We start from the raw sequence: 23785 nt of genomic DNA, 5'->3' as shown, positions 1-23785 counted from the left end.
ATTTGAATATGGAAAGTTCCAGGGGTACTCAGGAGGAGCTGCAGACCTCCCCAGCTCATGTGGAAGAATCTGTGGACGGGACAACTATTAGTTGTGAACAGTGCTGCAGACGGATAGACGATAGGAGGCGCTAAAGAATCCGTCCTTTTTCTTCTGAACAAAAAAAAGTGCCTTGCTGAAATCTTTTTATTTTTTTTGAAAGGGCCGGTATTATGTGTTTTCTAGGCACATAGTGCCATTTTATAGCACAATCAAGTAACTATGTTACCTTCCCCTGTTTATATAAATGCTGCATATATCAAGACTTAACACCTAGAAATTGGGCCTCTGTCTCTTTAGAAACTCCTCTTCCACAAAGTCATACCAACATGGCTCCTTTATTAACCCTTTAATGCTTTATTTATTTATTTTTTTTTAACCATGTAGCTCCTGGAATGAGTTCAGCAGATTCCACCAGGTGTTTGCCAATAGCTGCTGGCTAGTCTGAAGGAGCTGAGTGGGGGAATCCTACGGGATGACTGTTCTGTAATGTGGAAGTTCAGTGGAGGAGCTGCATCTCACAGGCAGCACTATGTCCACCCATTCGTATGGTTGCCATGGTGATTAAAGGACTTCACAAACATGCATGAATGAATCAAGGCAACACTCCAGTTATATCTTTGATGACAGAATAACATAACAAAACACAAAATGTAAAGCTCAAACCGTGGATTTTGCACAAAGCTGCCAATTTTATTTTTATATTATTTTTTTAAGTGTAGTGTGCCTAAATGTAGCATTTCAGGACTTCCATCCATCTGCATCAGGGAGACAAACCCTGCACCTTGTAGTTATACTCACCCTACAAACTGTTAGAGCTGAATACTTCTGCACTTCACCCTTTTTTGATGCATTTTTGAGAATCACTCACCTTTACTATTTCACACATATGATTTCATCTACCAATCAAAAATCCCTTGAGGTTTGTGGTTCTGTGACAAAAGGTTAAAAGGTTCAACTTGTACATTAAGCACTCCTGCAAAGTTCAGTTCGAGACTCGAAACTCGGCAATGTTCTCAGCCATCTCTCACCGAGGTTTATTTAAACACATTTGAGGTTTTGTGTATGTGCAACATTTCTTTAAATAGGTTTCCTGTGTTATTAAGATTAGTCATCATTTCTGAGAACATGCTAAGCAGATCGGAAGCAACAGAGGCAAAAGGGAAGGAACAAAACATGATTCCAACTAGTTTAATAAACATGCTAAATTTGAGTGAATGGAAAGTTGTAGAATTAAAAAAGAAAAGACCTCAGATTGGCTGTTGAATAGTATAAGATGTCAAGGAAAAATGAATGAAACAAAGCACTTTTTTTTTACCCCAAACTTTACTCAAATAGTTTATGCTTACAAAGTTTTAAAGCAGCCTTATGGACAGAGATCTAAAGACGACAGCAGGACGAAGATAAAACAAGCATCTGGCCACATTATCCTACAGAATGACCAGCTACTTTGACTTTCCTTATCACAATTCTAACTTAAAGGAGGAATAATGGCCTGAAAGTGGGAGTAAAAAATTCAGAGCACAAAACTATAGGGCTTCAAAGTATCTGAAATTTAATACTCTACAGCTAGTTGAAATAAAAAACACAAACACAAGGGGAAATAAAATAAAATTTTCAGGGTGGTTGTCAAGGATACAGAGATGTATCGAAGGTTAAAACTTCCTGAAAGAAACAATAAGTGCTTTAGCTTCAAGAAAAACTCTGGAACAACAGGAGGTTGTCACCTTCCATTTCCTGCACAGGAACAAAAACAATAAAGAAACAAAAAAAAAAAAAAAACTCTAAAAATTTAAAACCCCTCAGCATAATAAATATAAATACATCTCAAGTTGTCTTTAGATTGGTGAAAAGCATGTGACAAAAATAGCTTTCTTCTCAATCTGGATGCATTTTGCATAAATAAAGTAACACTATTATTTACAATATTTATAATAATCCCCAGGACATAAAAACAGAAAACCAAAACCTCAGCTTGGCCCTTTAAAATGTAAGGCTTAGAGAACATGTATAGACTTCCTCCCATCTTCACAGTAGATGCACCATAACGAGCTGTGACTTAACTACACACTTACTTAATCAGATCCTATTCAATTTATTAAAATGATTCTACGATTGAAAATTACAGTCTGAAAAACTTGATTAAAAAAAAAAAAAAACATCTTCGGGATCTACAACTCTTTGGGGTCAAAGTTGGAACACTTCATGACAAAAAGAAGAAAGCATACATTTTAACTGCATTAGTTAAATAAAAAAAATTCCTTTAGAAGCAAATATTGTTAAAATAAACAGAAAGTTGGACATAAATAGCTGCAACCTGATCAGAAAAGCTTGAGGAAGCGGTGATAGTAGAGAAAATCTAAACTTACTGTCCCATTCAGTCCTAATGCTTACACTTCACTGATTAATGGCTTCTTCCTGAAGAATGGAGAACAGAGGTCTAACAGGATGTTTTAAAGCACGAGTCGTTTTAAGTCCCAGCCGTAGTTAAGAAATATGGAGGCTTCTGGAGGAAGAGAAAGAATGCAAAGGAAAACAAAGAGAAAAGAAAGAAAAACAAAGAAAGGAGAGGAACGGCTACCAATGAGCTAGAAAACTAAAGAAATGAAGACTTTCACGTTTCCATAGTGATTTATTTTGGTAAAACATGGCAGCAGTCACTCCATGATGGCTCGGTAGATAACAGGCTCTATGTAATCCTCTCTGTATCGGGAGTTGATGACTCGCTGTCGTTTGGAGTTCTGTTTGACGTTGCTCTGTGTGAATAGCTCAAAGCGCATGTCCGACGCCACCGACTGGAGACAGAACAAAGAGGGTGAGGGGGGAGGACAGAGGCGCCGCAGGTCACCGAAGGTCACCACTCAGGCTCATTCATGACAGAACAGAAAGAAGAAACCCAGCCTACCATTCGAGACTTGACTCGTTTGGGCAAATCCTCTTCAGGTGTGTAAATGTCTTCTCTCTTCACCGTGAGTTGTGATCCATCTTCAAACTCCACCTGTAGGGTGGTGCGCACACACACACACACACACACACATATTAAAAACTTGACACAGAAATGATGTGCAGGATAGTGTGAAGGACCAGTAGCAGCAGGTTTACCATGTACATGGGGACGGAGTGGGATGCTACAAACTTAGCTCCGTACAGAAGGCCGTCTGTCCATCGCACTTGGACAGGCTGACCTGCGGAGGGCGGGCCGAGCCGGACACAATCCCGGTTCTGGAAACACGCAGAGCAAAGTGTCAACTTTAACTCTGTTCGTGGACCTTTGAAGCTGCAAGAAACTGTTGCACACATTTCTATACATGCAGAAGCAATACAGAGATGATAAACGCTCTACACAGAGCCACATACTTCAGAGCAGCGTTTCAATTCCACAGAACATTACAACCTATAGTAACTGTTCGTGTTCACAGTTAATGTTATTGATTTTATCAGTCGTTCTTTAACACCAGATAAGAATGTGAGTGAATTCTGTCCCTTTGTGGTCACTTATCTAGCTGACAGCAGATGGGTAGATGAGTTTTTAAAAGTTTCACATAAACTTAAAAAACAAACAAAAAAAAAAAAACAGACTGCAGAGCAAGTTCAGAAAACTATCAGACACGATTCAGGTCCACTTATGGAAGTGGCTCAAACCGGATGTTTTGGGGTGAACAGATTGGAAGGGGGCTGTTCAGACTGTAGTCAAACAGTGAATCTGGGTTTCATTTGGATAAAAAAAAAAAAAAAAATAGTTTGGGTCGCATTTGCCTGCTGTGTGAACTTTGTCTCAATTCCTCTAATTTAGATTATCAGAGTGCCAGCTAATGAAAACCTAAAATATTACTAAAAATATCAACAATAGTTATGTTCCATGCAGAAATATTCATGTTATGTCCTCCAGTCATGTTGAGGCTTCAGTCACAGGGAGGTTGAGCTGCAGAAGGCCGTTGCTAAGGAAGCTAATTGTGTCAAGACACGTTAAAAGGAAGTGCGGAGCAGATTGTGTAAAGCTGAAGTGTTACTGTGACCGACTGACCTCACATGACCCCTGTGTCAAACTCAGGGCCTGCAGGCCAAATCTGGCCCACCATATCCATTTCTGTGGCCCTCCAGGCCTCTGAGGGCCACAAACAGAAGTCCACAATGACAGTTGTGTGCTTATCATGTTCAGTCGAATAAATTCAGTTTTTATTTCATATAAGACCAAATTACATCAATCTGAAATGTGATTTAATCTTAAATGCAAATAAAATGCAGACAAAGATACAGTATTTAACAGTTTAAAAATAGGTTCTGCCACGATCCTCTCAGGACATTCATGACCCCGGTGTGATGCGACATGGAAATGTCATGCAGAATAAATGGAGTCTTATCAAGAAGAAAATGAGACACAGGAACAAAGAATGTAGAAGATATGAAGGTTTCCTGAACAGATCAGTAAAACAAATGGAGCCAAAACTAAGAACAGTCTCCTAGTCTGGATTGAAAATTCTACCTTTTTATTGTTATGCAATTATCAGAGAATGTGGGGTTTTCTTCTATTGTGAATAAAATGCATTACTCTGCTCCGGGATTTTTTAGAGGTGTTGTATTAATCAGCCTATTTGTGTGTGTCCTGTTTTGTTTTTCTCTAAACAAATAAATAAAAAATACATATATTGGTGGTTTTTTTGTGTTGCGTTTCTTCTTTCTCTTCCATACTGTTCTTAAAGCAATTTACTTTATTCATATCAATAAGAAGAAAAAAGTACTGCAAATGATCAGATCATATTTCTGCTCTTTAAGTTGTAACTCTGTATTGCTGAGTGAAAAGATAAAGAATTAAAAATAAAAACATCATCACAGCCCTTCCTTTTGAATGGAATCGAGGGAATGGATAACCGTCAGGGCTTGTTGATTGGACTGTACCAGTACTGACCTCGATGTCCTCTGGGAAGAGATTGTCGCTGTACGAGCCGTCGTCAAACACCACCTCGTAGAAGGTGGCGGTGGTCAGCTCCACCACCTCACTGTAGTAGTAGCGGCAGTTCTTGTGCTTACAGATCACCTTGTGGCCCACTGACAGATCTCTCAGAGAGGCCTTGTTGCGCTACGGAACAGAAACTGAGTGTTACATCAACTAGAGCGGCAGTGAATCAAACAACGAGCCAGAGGTATGAAGGTGACGCTCCACTAATGGATTAGGACTTGGAGAGAAATGCTCCACGTTTCTCTGCTTCTAGACAGACCCAGCTTGGGTAACGAACGGGTTCTAGAACGTGCACAGATGTAGCTTCCTGGAGCACCACTACAGCACTGAGGACGGGTTTGTTGGCTGACTGTATGACAGTGATCTGAAGAAGCATCTGACTGAAGAAACGGTTCCTCTACAACAGTCTCATGAAGAGGATGATCAGGATTGTTTTGTTTTTTCGTTTTATGAGGATTTTTTTTTGTATGCTAATCTCCACAGTCCAGCCTTCTTTACTATTCTTATTTAGCAAGTTTATTAAAAGGGAAAAATTTTAATAAAACGTAAAATTCAACTGAATATAACACAGCAGTGCTGCTGGTGGAGAGGAGCTGAACATAAACTCTGCCTTGTATGGTCCCATGTCTGCTTGTTGTATAACTTACAGCAGCAGTTATGATTGGTTGAATGCTATACAGGCTGCTGGATTTGGACGTTAGTCTCCATTTCTTTGTACCAGTGAGATTTAACACTCTGCTTTTCTACAGTCTAGTTAAGTAAGCTCAGTGTAGAGCGAGTTGTTGAAAACACGCTGCTCTAAGGCTTTGGCTCAGTCCACCTTTCTCTATGCTTATTATTAAAAGATTTATGCTCCAAACTGGAATATATAAGAATTTGGCTTCATTTTGGGTAAGTTGTGTAATTCAGTTTCAATATGTAAATGTTTAGCATTTTTAGGGCTGTACTGAATGTTTTAGGCACCGACACGTGTATCAATACAGTCCTAAAATCCAGGTCAGTCGTCCTGCTGACAGCAGGAAAATTCTTAGACAGGAAATACTGGGAGGGAGATCAATCTAAAAGGAGTTCAGATTTATTCTTTAAATCAGGAACAGCACATATTGGTGAAAAAAAAAAAGAAAATATTTGTAAATACACCAGACCAGCTGAACTTATTGCTCAGAGGTTAAGGAACCTTTATGCACACAAACATAACACTGTGTTTTTGCCATTAATAGGAATTTAAATATTGTTTATTTCTGTACTACCATCTTCTTGTTTTTGTTGTGTTTTTCAGTATGGTGTATCTTTTTTTCTTTTCTCTGACTTGTGTATGAAAAAGTAAAAAAAAAAACAAAAACACCAAAAATAAACAAACTTATAATATAATTGTTGCCTAAAGTTGACCTCTAACCGTCAGCCCAGCTGTGGCTCTGCTAGGTTACCTCAGGTAGGACGGGCGCTCTGTGCCGGTGGCAGGTGATGAAGACGACGAACGGCCAGTCGTCTGGGTGCATGAGGATGCCAGCTGCCTGAGCACAGGAGGGATGGAACGCTGTGGAGCAGCGGCCATGGGAGCACTGGACGCAGCAGCCCTTCACCTCCCTCTTCATCCGCTTCCTGCAGCATGCACACTTCTGCTCACACAACCCAGGAGGAGCACAGAGAGCAGTCAGAAAAAGGGAAAAACAGAATGACTTTGCGAGGGAAAAAGGACAAGGGGAGGATGTCCACTATCAAAGGCAGCAGAAAGACTGGGACACAAGCTGGAGGCAAGAAAGCAGAATTACACCAATTTCCCTTTGATATTTTAGTGCCATCATGACATCATGGGGCCTTTCTCATTTCATTCATGTGACCTACATCAATGAACAGAAGGTCAGCCATTGTGTTTAACAACTTGTGGCATAACCAACACTCTCACAACATGACATAATGCAGACAGAACGTCACCAAGCCTGAAAGGGGACTCTCTGCACAAAGTGAAAATTGCAACATCATGGTAAGTACCAAACTTTCACCTATATGGGTTTTATCAGAAATGGTTCCAACCACAAATATTGTAACACTAACAATGAAACTAGCCTGTGAGCTGGCAGTAAAATAGGGGCCGGCTGAACTATTTATTTGAAATCTACGTCAAAAATGATGATAAAAACAGCTTTATTTTTTGTCTTTGAAGACTTAATTTTTTGGGGGGAAAAAAATCCATTTTTTTTTTTTTCACCAATGTTTTCACAGTTCAGAATGATGTCAGTCCACCCAATAACTACTATTAACTATTAACTCAAGTAGTTCAATGTCTCATATCATGAAAAACTCAAGACACAAGTTGTCATCTCAATATAAATAAATGTGAAAGTCCTTTATTTCTTATTCTAATATCTAATTGATAAAAATCTAAATATCTGATCAAATCTGGAAACTATATTTCCCCATGCAAATGTCTGCTTAATATTCAGATTTTCCTAATTAAATTAATCAAACTCCACAGGATGTGAGAGCAAACAGGATGTAACTTCAGATCAGCAGAAATTCCCTTCATCCGTTTTAAAACAAGGACAAACACAAAGAAAAAAAGCGCCTCTGGGCTCCTACCAGCTTGAAGCGAGGCAGCGGGATGGCCGAGAGGTCGATGGGGCTGCGGTTGGTGATGTTGACAAAACGCGCCTCCAGGACGGTGATGGCACACAGAACATGGACCCATCTGAAGGAAAAGTAAACATTAACCATAAAGTCTGGATTAATCAAACAAATAACTTCTTCAAGGCAAAAGCAGCTAAACATGATGATGACACTAAAGACAGAATACAAATCCTATCGAGAAGAATTTCTAGTTTGACTCTGGGAAAAAATGACAAGATTAGTATTAGGCTATGGCTCAATGTTCCCTCTCACCTTACCTTTAACTAAAATAGAGACGCACTGCTCAGGTGCAGGTCCTTTTCAATGCAAATTTCAGATTTTTGTTCCAGATCTGACTGGTTACTTTAAATACTACAACACATAAATCAGAAAAAAATATGTGCAGTACATTTTAAGACTGTTTTGAATTTAATCCCAAGAAAATTCAAATTAGTACATCAATAACCATGATCCCAATCTTTATCAGATTTTCTTTTAATACTCAAAACTGCATTAACTACTGGTATATGAGTTTTGATGCAATTAACGGATCTGAACAACTACAATATTCCAATATGCTGTGGATAAAAATTTTTAAAAAATCATTGATATTTCTTGTGACTAAAAAAATTAAAGCTCTGATTTTTTCATAGAAAATCTGATTTTTAAATCAATTATTTTCCTCTCTTTTACTTTTCTTGAGAAGAGATTACAAATGACTGAAAATATTTTCTAAAACTTGCTTTTATTTCAATCATCTGTTCTGGGAGTTGACCTGAATTTGAACAAATACAAGCTGTAAAACTTCTGTAAACCAAGATGGGAAGCCCTGGGCAGGCTGACATCACTGAATTACAGAAACACACCGTGTGTGTTGGTGGAAAAATGAAACAGAAAATTCTATTAAATTGATCAAATCATTTTATTGACCAATCATACTTTAGAGTAAAAGAAATATCAATGATTTTTTTTTATTTTTTTATCCACAACAGTCAGACACTGTTGTTTTGTTTTAATTTCCTGTAGCTTTCAGTCACTTACCCCATGCTGAATAATTAAGCATTGATGGTTCTATAATAACTCCTCAACATGTGCGGTGTAAGCTCTATGTTTTTGTTTTGTGGCTCTAATCAGAATCAGATTGTACAAACTGTCACTAACCATGCGTTACATTTTGCGTCAAAGACAGTTTCTTAAGAATGAAAACATATTAAGTCATATTTTCCCTGCCTCTACTACTTACTTGTCATTGTTGGCTCTCTGCAGGGCTCCACCTCTCAGTGAACACAGGCAGCAGTCCTGAAGGAGGGAACAATAAATCGTCTGTCACAACTACACCTCGAGGAACGCCCGACTAGGTTAGATAATTGGTCATGACTCATTTTAATCTAGAACGATGAAAGTAACAGGAAAACTGAGATCAAAGGCATTTTCAAAGGTTCTGATCAGCAATAACAATTTTAGATTCTACATAAAAACAATTACTATGTAAAAAAAATTACTTGGGTGGAGGTGGGAGACAGAAGTTACCAAAAACTAATCCAAGTTAAGAAATATAAAATGATTTGGCTAACTGAACAACAATATAAAGCAGAAAAAGATATAAGATACTATAAATAAATGTCTTTCCCAACTCAGCACTGCCCACTAGTGGAAGACAACGTTCAATCTTATGAAGCATATAGGACTGCTGAGAGTCAGGAAGCCACTTTGAAGACTAAAGTGCGGAGAACTGTCCTCCACGACAATATCTGAAGGAGCAAAAAATCCTCCAACCAGCTAACTGCTAATGGAAACATGAGGGAAGCCAAGAAACTAACCTCAGTGATGGCACTCGCCTCACAGCGAGCACATAGCCAGCCGTCCAACTCCGCCTCTTCTCCAGAAACACCGTAGCAACCTAAGCATGACCACAAAAAAAACAAGTCATACATTCCTGAGGTGTACTGAAGCAACATGTCAAGCATTTTACATTCTTCATTAAAAACACTTTGATGTTAAAAGATATGCAAATAGAAACACTCTACTCAATAATAAAACTTAAATCTGAAAAACAGTTTTAAAAAAATCTGACAATGAGACTATGTCTCAGCTATTTTAAGTTTACAGTAAATTTACAGTAATATCTGAGTGTCTGTGCAGACACTGGATTGTTTTCCAGTCTATTTATCCAGAGGGGTGGTCTTACTTGTATGCACTCGAACGCAGCACTGAGCACAGCTGATGAGGCGGCTCGTTCCATCCTCAGCGACGTGAGGATTGGACAGCTGACCCTGTACGCCATCGTTTGCTCTGGCCGAATGCGCGTTGAAGCACATTTCAGGGATGAGCGGCCTGGACCACTGACGGCCTCCTGGGCGGTTCACCAGCATCAAGCTGGAGCTCTCGTTGCCAGACTCAGACTTTAAGGGGAGCAGAACAGAAAGAGTTTATTTCACCCCAACCCTTTGGCATTTCAAACGCAGTGAACTGATGTGCAGCTACTTAAAACTTACGTTACATTAACTGACCTACCAGACTTCCTTTGTCAGTATCTGACTGTTTTCTGGACGATCGCTGATCTTTACACAGCTTGATATGGGCGATATTAATATTTTTGTTGGTATTGCCAGCTTTTAAAATATTAGAATTTATTTAGCATAAGCAGCTGCTTAGTTCATTTATGGTATAAATAAATGAACTTTATTTCATTACTTTATTTTTATTAAGAGCCAATGTTACATTGGCTCTTAACATGGGCAGCATTACATCATGTCTTAAGATCCACTGGCGGATTAGTTAACTGGTATTTAATAAAAGTGCAAAAAATTTATATTTATTTTAATTGTAATTTTCGTTTGTGGTTATCAAGACTCTATGGCTGTGCGTTTGAAGTACAGTCAACAATGTCCTGTCTGTTTGTCAAGTAACATTTAATACAAAAACACGGTTGACCGCCTGGAACCCCGACCACCAGGGTTAGCAGGTTTTTTGGAGGAAACCCCAGAAATGCAATTAGGATTTCTAAATATAATAGAAAATAAATAATAAAGCATGAAATTACTCAGAGCACAAAGCACAGAATCTATGACTAAAGATCTAATTGATTAAAGTATGGATAACATCACTGGTAACATGCCTGAAAAGACACATATATAGTAATTGTTTACATATATAGTAGTTGCAGCAGTGCTGTAGCTGGTACCTGGTGGTAAGTGTAGAACAGCAGACAGATGGAGCAGTAAGGAGGCTGCTGGCCCATAATTTTGTTGTAGTCCCACTCTGCCTGGGGGTTGTAAGGCTGACTCTGCCACAGTTGGGTCAGAGGCTTTGCCCACTCCTCCTTCTCTTCTTGTTCGACCTCTATGCTGACATCCTGATCTGGAGACAGGAGGGAGAAATGTTTTAATAATGAAAAGCAATGATTTTTAAACCAAACTGTGCTCTAAAAAAAAAAAAAAAAAAAAAAAAAAAACTGAGTCAAAGTGCCACCTTGCAGTGAGAACTACAGTTTCATACCTTCATCACCGCACATCTCTCTGATCAGAAGAGGGTGATGGCGAGGCAGTGAACAAAGCTCTTCTTCCTGCTCCTGTTTTTTTGACTCAAGCTTGCAGTAAGACTGCTCTTCTAATACCTGCTGGAGGAAAAAAGGGGAACAACATATCTTTAAAATAAGCATCACACTGCCGCTGTGGACACCTTAAAATCTGGAGATTTGAATCTTCTTGAAACATTGGGGCCCACTGGGACCTCTGTACTTGTGTGCATCAAATCCTAATCAAATTCAGCCTAACCATGTCATCAAACTCCACTCCCTTGAACTACTTACATAAGTGTGAGGAATCACCTGGACCTCATCCTGCTTGTGTTGCACTGCAGGAATGGTGTCTTTCAGGACGATAATGCCACTGTCCAGTAGTGGACACTCGTAACTCTGTAGTTTAAACAGTAGATTCAGTGGATCCAGAAGATCAATAAAGGCAGAGAGCAAATTCGGGGTAAAAAGGTTGATAAAAGTTGTTTCTTCCATGAGAACGACTTAGTTAAGACTTTTAGTATAGTTAGTATGAGAGGAATAGTGTCATAATAAAGTCATGCAATGAAAACACACCAGTACAGAGACACCAAAGGATGTTTCAGTTCAGCAATAGACTAAAATCACAATTCGATACCCAATGATTACAGTTACTATCATTCGAAATAAATATCATTAAAGTAGCTTTTGAACTGTTCTTTTCTCAGGGAGGAGTGATGACAACAACCTCAGCAAATCTTAAAAACAACAACTAGGTGCACAAATTTTAATTTCCTACAGATTTTTTTCTAATCTAATTTATCCAACTATTTGCATAAACCCATGTTAATCTTCAGTAGGTTGCTAAGACAAAAAGTGCTTCTGTAGCCATCTGAATATAAAGCCTTTATCCTGTATTGTTGGTTTCCTGGTCCAGACCTGGTTTTAATGAGACATTGCACATGATGGAGGGAATAACAAAAGAGGATGTCTTTCACTTTCTTCAGATGTACTTGACACAGTTCAACAGAACAATTATCCCAAACGACTGACTGGGCTCAAAGCTGTTTCTGCCAAGAAACCAAGCAATGGCTTGCTACATGTGATTTCTTTGGAATTTGATATGGGACATTTGTGAGGATGCATCCATATAATATTGCAAGCATAAACATTTTTGAACCTCTGTAGTCTAGAGAAAATCTAGACAAATCTAAAAAAGACCAGACCAAGGTCTTTTTTGGACCAAGTTTTTATCTTTTAAATAAAATTAAATTGCTTGTCCTTAAAAAAAAAAAAAAAGAATCAAAAATTAAAATTTAACATTAAAGGCCAGAAATCAATGTTATCCTTGTGTGTATATAAACCTTTGACCAGGACTGTAAGTATTAATCACTGTCAGTTTAATGCCAAAAGAAAAGGTAGAATTGGTATTGTTACTGCACCACATTAAGCAAGTTAGGCGAGTTATGCAGAGAGTAAAGTTAGTAAAGTAAAGTTAGCAAGAGCACAGAGAACAAAAAGGGCCTGGATACTAGATATGTAACAAGGCCCTAGTCACAATCTTAAAGGGGCAGTATTATGATTCTCCAGCAACACTGAATCATGTTATAGCACAAACAAGTAACTATTTTAACTTCAGTTTTTAAAATGCTACAGATGTCAAAAATGACTTAAAAGAAATTTGACATTGTATATAAATGCCTTGAAATTGGGCCTCTGTCTCTTTAAAAACTCCAGCTCTTTCTGAAACTCCGCTTTCAGGAAGTCATCACAACATGGCTCAGTACGAACCCGTCAACGTTTTTATCAGCGTTGAGACGTAGCTCCTATAATGAACTCAGACGATTCACAGATCCACCAGGCGTTTGCTATTCTGAAGGAGCTGAGAAAGGAGTCTCGGAGGGGGGGGAAGGGCTGCTCTGTGACTTGGAAACTTGAAGCCAGAGCGAGATCCACCCAGGCATTTTGTACAGCTGAATGATTACCATGGACATTAAAGGATTTCTCAAAAATGCATGAAAGAGTCAAGACAACACTCCAGGTGTGTTTTTGATGAGGGAATAACAATAACATGATGTAAAGCTCAAATGGTAATACTGCCCCTTTAGCATCTGATAACTTTGCTCTGCTTATTCTGACATGTTAGAGGTGAACATATATGTAGATATTTGGAAGGACTTTTAGAAAGCAGTATAGTTCCCCCTCACATTTGGCAGTAAGTATTGTTTTAAGTCAAGCGACACAGACCTTTTGTTTGTTGGTTCTGGAAGCCTCCATCTTGACTTTGCTGAGGTCATGGAGGTGTGTACGGCTCTGTGGGGGGGGCGACCTGGCCTCAGCTTTGGCTTTCTCCATTCTAGCTGGGTCTTGAATGAACTGTATTTTTTCAGGCTCGCCATTGTTTTGGTTCTGGTGTACTTGTGATTCATTAAGTTTCTCTTGTATCTGAAGAACTGAGGCTCCAGGCTGAAGCTGTGCTAGTTCTTGGCCCAGCGCCATGGGTAAAGCCTGGACCTGGGTCAGCGTGCAAGCTTTGCTCTGAAGGCGACGAGGCTGCTGCTCCTTAGCGTAGCTGTGGATTTGGAGCTGCTTGTGATGATCCTGCTGCTTTTCTGACGTGTAGCTTTGCACCAGGAGAGTGTCTTTTGAACTCAAAGTCTTGTGGAAGAGCAGACTGGCCACGCCCATTTTACGCACGTGTTGAGCGGGGGCTTCTGTCCACATCGGCGCTGCTGAAACCGACAGATGCCCATTTCTGGGCCTCGTCTGAGAACAGATTGCAGGTGCTCGAGTCTTGGTGTAATGAGGAGGACGGCCTCCGTCACCGTTGCTCTGCGACATGCTCCTATGAAATGGGTCCATGAGCGTAAGCTTTGTTGGCGTGACAACCAACTTTGGCGGCCCTGGAAATAAAATGAGAAAAGGCCATATATTTTCTTTCCCCACAGAGTAACTAAGACAAAACCAGCTGACCAAACAGAAAGCCCTTGCGATTATTTTATCACCTTTATTTCTTCTGCCATCGTGTGTCACTGCTCGGTGAGGGATGAGGCTCAGCCTGGGCCTCTTTCCATACGCCTCGTCATCATCCTCATCTTTGGGGACAACCTCGTCAGGCACCTCCAAACAAACACGGTGTCTCTTGGCCTCTATGCGTTGTGTGCTGAAGAATCACCAGAAACAGACAGGACAAAGGTTACCAACATATGTTCAAATTTCCATTGTTTGCTGAATAATTTTGAGGCTATTTTAGCTTGCTTGTAAAGTTTTGCACCTCTAAGTGGGCCAATTTAAACAATTCTTTTTTTAAAATTTCATGAAACATTATTATAAAAGTGCTCTCTAGTGAATTGCTGGGTTTGACTGCTGGCATTAGTGGTGAAGCTAAAGTGGATGCTGGTGTCTAGCTTGAATCAGATCTCTTAACAGATCAATATTGTTTCTATTGTTGCCTCTTGCATATATTTAGAACATTTCCCCCACCACCTCATTATTTTAGCTGTCACTACCACACCTTTTCCTTTCTCCATCCTCATAGCCAATCTCGTTGAAGCTGCTATCACTGCTGCTGAAAGAGTTGCCCAGAAATTCCCTAGCCTCTGGGGTGGGCTTTGAGTGGTCGATGGGCACCGTATCTCGCCCTGCCAGCCACTGTTCATAGCGGTCTGGCTGGAACTTCCTGACAAAAACATCCATTGAAATCTTCACCATGTCTTTACGGCATGAGCACTGAGGGAGGAAGAGAAAGCAAGACAGGGGTCAAAACAACTCAATTAAATAGACTATTAAAAGCATACATGCTTTATCTAGTCCTTACCAAAACTGCTTGCTTGCCATACTCAATCCATCTCTCCGTAGCAAAGTTGGTGGACTCGGCACAATTGAAACCGTGGTTGAAACCAGCGTGATAGGCATAGGGGAAAGTAATCATAAACTCACCAGCTTCCTGAGTGATCTACAGAAACAGGATTACACTAATTAGCAACTACACATTAAGCCTTTAGCTTGTTTCACAAGTACAAATCACTATTGAAAATGTTAAACGAACACTTACCTTTTCAAATGGAATGCTGTATTTCTTCAGTATTGAAGGAGAGATAAGAGTCATTTTATGCCTTAAAAAGGCTTCACAATTTTGGGAACTACCAGGAAAAAATCCTAAAGGATAAGAACAAACAGATTAAAGAACAACCTCTAAAGTAGCCTGGTTAATCAGATGATATTCTTTTCAACAGATCTTTTAGTACGAAGATGGACTGTAAGCTGCTTCAGGACTTCGTGATGTCTTGTGATGAAGATCCAATAAGGTGTTGTTGGTGTTTTATTGCCTTCAGTGTTTTAATCAGAACTGAATCTCGATATAATTAAGAGAGAAAAATCTCCTAAACTGAACTTGTCCATAAACATTTGTGATAATGTTAATTTTATTCATTTGTTTATTTGCTGAAATATGGATTGAGTGAAAGAGGTTTGACTGATAGACCAGCCTAACAGTACATATCTGCACATTTGAAATTAACAATAGTCTCCTCGCTGTTACCAACTCAGCAACTTTCTTGCTATATTTAGCAACATATCAGACAAAGTTTTATGGCCAATCGCTGACCTGCCAATTCCAATTTTGGCCTATACAAATTTTTAATTCTGAAAAGTTGCCAAATATAGCACCTGTGATAACGTTAATTTTATTCATTTGTTTATTTGCTGAAATATGGATTGAGTGAAAGAGGTTTGACATTCAAGTATCAGCCTATATTCCAAAATTAAGGAAACGGGGGCCAATTTATTGGCACAACCCTAATTCTATTATGAGAAAATTAGGTTTTATGGTTTCAATAAAAACATCTACCAGCAGATAGTTGTTCAAAGTTTCTTAACTGCAAGTTATACAGTCATCAGTAAATAATGTACAATAATATTAAATTATGCAAGACTTTTCAGTATTTTCATGACCATCTCTAATTCATGAGAGTTGACTTGAAGGGATAAATAAAGTGGAGTAACTTAGCAAAAAGAGTACAAAAGGTTTAAGTGGAAGTAGGAAGGGACAAAATGGTCAAAATGGGGCTCCAAATTGGCTGGAGCCTTCAGTATCTTATGAATCTCTGTTAAACCTAAGCTGCTGTATTTTTTTAATCACCCTGCCATGCTTGTGCAATAACTCCCAATAAATTTTAAAACACCTTCACACTTCCTATAACTTTCAAAGAAAATCTGGGGAAGGACTTACCATGACTTGGGCTCTCCAAAGTGCAAGTAGTTGATGCTGTAAAGGTCCATGTCCTCAGTGTGCCATGCAAAGGTGGTCTTCCACATCCCAAAGTACAAGTAGGGGGTGTTAACACCCTCAATAGTTATTCCACTGTCACGCTCCACAGTGTCCAAAATGGTTCCCAAGTGGCAAATATTCCATTCCTCAATATCCTATCAGAATACAGTCCCAGATTAGGTTACAGCAGCCACATGGGCAAATATAAATAATGATGTTCCAACATCAGCTTGACCAATCACATAAACACTACATCACAACCAGAAATGTGTACTGATGATCACCACATCAACCACATCTAATGAGTATCAACTCACAGGGTCATACAGGCTTCCGTTAACATCTGCTCCATACAGAGGAGGGTTAAATGTTAAATTCTTCCAGTATTTCCTTTCCAGCTCCTCAAAATCATCATAATGTGGGCTGCAGAACCTGCAAAAGGCATTCAGGGCAGTTAAGACCAAACTTTTTTTTCTTTTTCTTTAAACAATCAGCGTTACAAGCACATGACTCCTACTTGTCACTGTTGGCAATCTTGCGAAATTCTTTAACAGTCATGGCTCTCTTCTGAATGTTGTACTGAGTGAAAAGGCCCGACTGTCCAGTCACCACCTGCTGAATGGGTGCAGGAATCACCAAATCATCTATGTCCTCATAAGAACCCCGAGGCTTCCACTCCTTTGGTGGAACAATCTGAAAGAAGGGTCAGGGGGCGGCATTATCTCAGCTAGCAACATAGAACTGATCCGTGGCATCTACATCCCAACATCAGACATTAGTTACCTTTGCTAATCCTGCTCTGTGTGCTCCCTTGGACTCTATATATGCAATATAGCGGGTGAAATTCTTGAATTCTTCAGCAGTGGGATAAAACGTCATGATCCCTTTGGAACCATGATTTTGAGAGAGTGTCTCTGACGCCATCTTTTATCTCTGGTGCGGCTCCTGCATATTGAAGAGAGACATTTTTTTTCTTTTAGCACAAGTAGCAATTTAAAGTGTCTTGTAAAAGTTATTCCACCTCATATATTTTTGTAAATGTTCTATTTTATCTTTTCATGGGACAACGTTGAAGATATGACACTTTGATACAATGTAAACACCGCAAAGAAAATATTAATGTATTTTTGTGTAGTTTCTAGTGTAAATACGTAAATACACCTGAAATGGGACAGAAATATCTTACAAGTATGACTGGACAAATTGGCTGAAGGGCTTATCACAATACAATGTTTTCATAACCGTCAATATTAATAATTATTGATTTGGTGGTTTTTATTTAAAATATTCGATATACTGCCAAACTGGTGGCCGTTCCTGTGGGAATATTTCACTTCACACTGTTATTTTTTTAATTGCCTCTGAACTGCATGTTGTGCAATTATGAGGCACAGTGGCAAAACCTGAAACTGCTACACAAGTTACTCAACAGGTTGTTGCTAGGCAACCAAAGAGCGATTGAATTAGTTGATGCTGCCAACCCAGCTTTGCTGGCCCTGAGAGATTGAGCGGCTAAAGCCTGCCTACATCTCCCAGAATGCTGTGCGGTTCAGTTCATATATTATAAAACGTATAAAATATCACATACGGTAGATATGTGATTTAAATCACGTCTATGCCGATATAAGTTGTTATTGAGTTATTATATAGCAACATACGTAGTTATTGATTCATTACTACTTAGAAGTATCTTTTTCGCAAGATATAGGAGCATGGTTGAAGTCTATAATTTCTTCATATTAATAATAAAAAAGTATTTGCACATTAGATTATTTTACATATAACTTGGGAAAAATGGTTAGAAGTTCCAGGACACCAACCCTGAAGGACTGGAGTTGACACCACTGTTTGAGACTAACTGATTGGATGAAAAACACATTTTCTAATAAATCACTGAGCTGGTCTAGTCGATGCCAAAATGCTGGAATTTATGTCCGACGCAGGTCAAAAAATAATTCTGTGAAAAAAAAAGATGTTTTCCACACTGTTGATGGTACTGGGCTGCATGTAGCAAGAAAACAGTTAATGACTGTAATCAGAAGATTTTTAGCTCCACTGGCCAGTCAGAAATCTGATCTTTCTCTGATCATGATCCCAGTAACAACTACACTCTTCATTGTGCCTTAAACATAGACATTTTCAAGAAGATGTAAGTTCTTTAAAAGGAAACTAAAATACTTAGAACAATTTTGAGACTTGCATGTGGTTAACTCAGGATGTTGAGAAAGAGAGCAAAACTTAAAGCAAGTACCACAAAGCCTGAATAGAGGCTCCAAACAGATGAAATGATCAAATGATCAAACAGAGTTGCTCTGTTGATCAAACAGACTTGCTCAGTTGATCAAACAGTTACTCAGTTTTATCATTTGACCTTTGAGCCTCTATTCTAAAAACATGATTGATTTAAAATATTGATATGATTAACAGAAGGGAGATGCCCATGATAAGGCACCACGCTAGTACAGGAATCTGATTTACTATTTAATATTGTTTATCTGAGCAAACAAAGGACTAGAAATCGGATATAAAAAACCTGAGTCATATATAATTTTGTTGCCATGAAAAGACAAGCAAGACATTCTCTTTTTATTTATGAAAAAAGTCTATTTAATATAGTGATATCTTTCCCACTGAGTAATCTATTTGAAAACAACTGACAAGTTTCTCGTAACATCTTAAAAATATATTTTTTTTATGTACAAAATTATCAGATTTTTAATATTTACCTTTTCAAAAAAAATAAAAATACAACAACTCTAACCCATGAAAAGCATTTTAAAAGGATACATATTCTGAACAGGCGATCAAATGTCGATAAACCCATCTCTCCTTAACCAATTATTCTCTGACAAACTATTTTTTAGGCTCTTAACATGTAGCCATTTGACATACCAGCATTTCATGTTCCACGTTACTTTGAAGCTAGTATGAATTCAGCCTGGATGCTGCCGCGCACAGAAATAATCGCTCCTGATTGGTTAAGAACTGGTCTCTTTAAATCTCCCCGAAATGTGGCTAGCTACCGTGCTAACGAAACAAGCTATATCAGTCAACGACTGTGTAGCAAAGCAGAATATAAAGTTAGAAATGATAGCAAGTCTTATTCAGCGGATACCGGAAATATGGCAATGTCAACCAATGCGTTAACTTTGTAAACAACAATAAACAGGCTGGGAAACAATGGCAGGGTGTATTAACAACTCTAACCCCACTAAGCTCGAAATAAGATGTGGCTACGCTAAGTATCAGATGTTACATCCCATAGAAACATTTGTATGCACCTTGGGCAGACTTAGCTTTAGCATTCTTTTGAACGAATGTCTGAGCCGAAATATTGCAACTGGCATGCAAATTCTGAATCTATATCAGGGCATGGCCTGCACCCCGATCAATAGCAACTCCATTAGCTTCACAGCAGCTCCTATGGCTAACAGACTATATCCACCGGATTAGCATTGTAAATTCAGTAGTTCACGTTCTGTATCCAAGCGACGTCGACGAGTAGATACATACCTCTTGCTCTAGATATGACCGAACTCTGTCCTTTATGGAGCAAATAAATTGTAGTTATCCAAAAGGACGAATAGCATACCACAGAGAAGATAGCCTGCTAACTAACTAACAGAACATCACAGTCCTCCATTACCACCTCTACGTAAGAACACGCATCTCGTAAGTTGTTTACCACAAGACGCACGGGACACGCTCAGCCAATCAGATGGCGAGTTTCATGGCTTAGCTTTACAGCAGATTTATTTAGAAGTTTACTCACGAATGCAGTTATAAGTTAATTTGATGCACTTTAAACAAAAAGAGGAGCATTTTTTGCTGGTTAAAGGATCTATTACACCAACATAGTCATAACAGAAGCCAAATTATATATTTTAAAAAACTGTATTAGCCATTATTTAGGAAAAGAACGAACCCACTTGCAAGTTTTACTTTAAACTCTTGAACTAGAATTTAGATTTTTTTTTATAGCATAAGTCAGGGGCGATTATAAAATCTGACTTTTAGGGGTGCTTAGCCCACAGGAGGGCTAAGACCCATGAGAAGATATTCATTGGTGCAGTTTTCTAAATCTAACTGCTTATTTACATACATTCACAAACAAAATTAAGAGACATGTTGTCAGTAATTCACAGAACAAAAGAACAATGTTCATTTTACTCAAACATATACTTATAAAGAGAAAAATCAGAGAAACTTAAAATTTGTCCCAGAGGTGTATAAACTCGGATTGAAACAGAATCTCTAGACTACACCATACCTGCCAACATCTGCTAACATTAATGAGACACAAGCAGCTGTGGAGTAGCACAGTCCTTAGTGTGGTCTGCTGCCCCAGAAATTAAAATAAAATCTACTCAAAACTATGGATTTACAGTCATTTGAAGAACATTTTAATAAATTTATCCATCCATCCATTTTCTGTTCACCCTTGCCCCTTAGTGGGGTAAGGAGGGTTGCTGGTGCCTATCTCCAGCAAGACTCTGGAGAACTTATCTACACAATGAGGAGGTAATTAAGCCATTTCATTCCAGTGTTTTGTACCTGTGGCACATCTAAAAACTGCAGGACAGCGGTCCTTAAGGACTAACCCATTATTTATACAAATATTTTGCACATATACAACATTTTGTACTGAACAATAAAATATTATTCAAATAAATAAAGCCAATGCTGTATGCAATTGTATTAAAAAATCTAAAAATAATTCTAAATTAATTAAGTACTGCATTGCCCATTGCAAAAAAAAAAAAAAAAATCACTAAGCATAATATTTTGCATTGCAAATTGTCATCTGAATTAAGGTGCTGATGATACAAGTTTGCCCCCTTACAGCTGGTTAAAAAAAACATATATAATGGTCTTTACTGTTTTCTTTAGAGGCTGGTTCTAGACCAAATTTACCACAGGGGCCCATGCAGGCAGTGTTTTATGGAGACACTTAAAAAAGAATTAAACAAAAACACAGCAATATTTCATCATATGTGACCCAAAGAGCCACTTGTGTCTCCAGAGATTCAGGTTGCAGATATCTGATTAAGTAGATGGAAAGTGTGATCCTTTCTCCATACAGCAGTTGAAAGAGCAGTACCATAATTTTTAATTCATTAAATTATTTTTTATTAAAGGTAATTTTAATGTATTTTAATAATACCTTAAAAAGAAAATTGTGAAGAAAAAATATCTACCAGTGAATATTTAAAAAATACATTTATTTAGTATAATTTCTTTAGAATCCCTCTTAGCCCCCGTCTAGAACCGGCCCTGGCCTGCAGGTCTGGGTCTGGTGCACTTTTGCTTATATTTTTTACTTCATTGATAGGAAGTTAGATTATCCAGATTGGTAAAGCACATTAATAAAATATTAGTGAAATAATATATTAAATGAGCACTGAGCAATTATTCATAAAATATAAACATTTCTGGGGAAAAAAAATACAGAAAGTAATGTAATGTAGGAAATATTTATGTATTTACTGTTAATCTATTTGTATGATTTGTTCTTTAAATGGCCACTTATTTTGGCTAATGCTATTATTTATTAAATACCATCCAAACTCAACATCCTATGCAAAGAATCAAACCACAATAGTCAGCTAAAATCACAATAAGAAACTTAATCAATCATAACTACCGTAAATGTTCTGTACCATGCCAGCCTCAGGAGATGATTGAGGATGAAGAGACGCTGTTTTCTGGTTCTTAAGGTTCTGACGGGTCTGCAGTTCCTCTCCTGATCCATTCTGTCTGATATACAGCAGCACACTGCGCCACGACAGACAATTTTTTTTTGTCTTTCGATGTACACATTATCCATCCTCTCTGAAATTGTTCAGCTTATAATGCGCGTCTTTTCTCTCACATCTGTATTTTTAAAAACGTTTTTGCTTCTAAGGACATTGAATCGGGTAGAGGGCGTTTTAAAACAGGAGTGGGCACTCCTGGTCCTCGAGGGTCAGTGTCCTGCAACTCTTAGACGTCTCCCTGGTCCAACACACTTGAATCCAAAAGCTGAATCGCCTCCCAAGTACAGTCAGGTTCTCCAGAGTCCTGCTAATGACCTCATTATTTGACTCAGGTGTGTTGAAGTAGAGAAACATCTAAAAGTTGCACGAAACCGCCCCTCGAGGACCACGAGTACCCACCCCTATTTTAAAAAGACGCGGGCTCACCGCGGTTGCGTAGTGTCCGTCTCCAGGCAACGGTGATGTTCAGCGTCGGTCCGTAGCGTTCTGGGGTCCTTTAGCTCCAGCCACGAGAATTTAGCTGACCTTAATATTTCCTGTGTTTTATTTTGGTCATTATTGTTAAACTTAGTGTTGATGTGTGTATGATAGGCGTTTCTGTCAGACAGTTATATATCGGTTCAATACAGGTCGCACGGCCAAATATGAGACGATTCTGTATTTTACGGGAAGAGTGGCGATCCTATTTAGGAGTGCTGAGATACAGTTTTAGTGCTAAAGGACCTCTAAAACAGGCCTAGATACGCCACTGGTCATAAACATTTCCACATATCACCTCTGATGTCCACCGGACTCTCAGTTGCGCCATGTCAGCTGTCTGGGATTCCCCTCCGTTCTTACGTCACCGTGCTTTCTGATTGGCTACCTGTCACATTCAACAGGCTGCATTCTCGCTCACAGTCAGGGAAACCCCACAGGCTGAGATAATGGACCTTACCAAGCTCCGCCCACAACCGACCCACGTGACCGCAAGTCTCACAAGCAAAGCCTCGTAGCGCATTATTTCTATGTAAACATGACTCCATTAGTGCATCATTTCTACCGGATTTTCACAATATATCAGCTACTAGAATGGACAGAGGAAATAACAAGTTCATGTCATCATCTGGGAGGAGGTTACTGGTTTCTCAGTCACAAGCTGGTTGCAAACCTGAGGCCAGCAGGTGTCAGTCGGTCAGTTATGGTAGATCTGAAATTTGGTTTGATGACCTCAATATGAGAAGCTACAGACTGTTAAGAGGAACCAAAGAGCTCTGTTAAGGTAAAGAAGCCATTTGTTTGTTAAAATTTTATGAAATCTATTTTTTCTATTTGATGTTTGTTATGAATGACGATGCGACCGTCACAAACGAACGACGTAATTAGTCCAACCTTTAGAAACTACAGCGGCTGTAATGCGCCACAGCAAAGGTAAACAAAAGTAAAATAACCCGAACAGGTGATAAACTCAAAACCACTCTACCTTTTTACTCTCTCTCTCTTTGTGGTTTAAGCACACCTGTTACCGTGGCAACCGCCTGCGCCCCCGCAAGACGAGCAAAGATTACGTTAAAAACAAAACATTCACTCCGTTACGATATCAAGTTTCCAGGCTTGATATTTATTTCTGGATTATTAATCAGCGCTTCCCTGAACACAGCGATGGTTGATTGGCTAGCTGT

General features: G+C 38.8%; 2 protein-coding genes across 2 annotated transcripts; both read right to left on the bottom strand.

Moving 5' to 3' along the window:
* Positions 1 to 1577: 1577 nt before the first annotated feature.
* Positions 1578 to 15267, bottom strand: LOC122841334 (lysine-specific demethylase 4A-like; the record flags this gene model as incomplete). Its single annotated transcript, XM_044134585.1, has 17 exons — positions 1578 to 2834; positions 2945 to 3037; positions 3142 to 3261; positions 4946 to 5116; positions 6424 to 6615; positions 7577 to 7685; positions 8847 to 8902; positions 9424 to 9503; positions 9792 to 10005; positions 10788 to 10963; positions 11102 to 11222; positions 11415 to 11519; positions 13347 to 14002; positions 14105 to 14262; positions 14614 to 14828; positions 14917 to 15054; positions 15154 to 15267. Coding segments are annotated over 17 exons (2856 nt in total), but the record flags the coding sequence as incomplete, so codon positions are not given.
* A 1051-nt stretch (positions 15268 to 16318) lies between these two features.
* On the bottom strand, positions 16319 to 20043 carry LOC122840529 (lysine-specific demethylase 4A-like). The gene is made up of 5 exons (XM_044133005.1): positions 19882 to 20043; positions 17152 to 17313; positions 16886 to 17061; positions 16686 to 16800; positions 16319 to 16523 (listed from the first exon to the last, which is right to left on the bottom strand). The coding sequence occupies exons 2-5, from the start codon at positions 17290 to 17292 to the stop codon at positions 16326 to 16328; spliced, it is 630 nt and encodes a 209-aa protein (XP_043988940.1). The 5' UTR covers positions 17293 to 17313; positions 19882 to 20043; the 3' UTR covers positions 16319 to 16325.
* Positions 20044 to 23785: the final 3742 nt, after the last annotated feature.

Source organism: Gambusia affinis, linkage group LG12 (genome assembly GCF_019740435.1).
Source record: "Gambusia affinis linkage group LG12, SWU_Gaff_1.0, whole genome shotgun sequence".
Taxonomy (NCBI): Eukaryota; Metazoa; Chordata; class Actinopteri; order Cyprinodontiformes; family Poeciliidae; genus Gambusia; species Gambusia affinis.
This window is presented reverse-complemented; position numbering and strand designations above follow the sequence as displayed.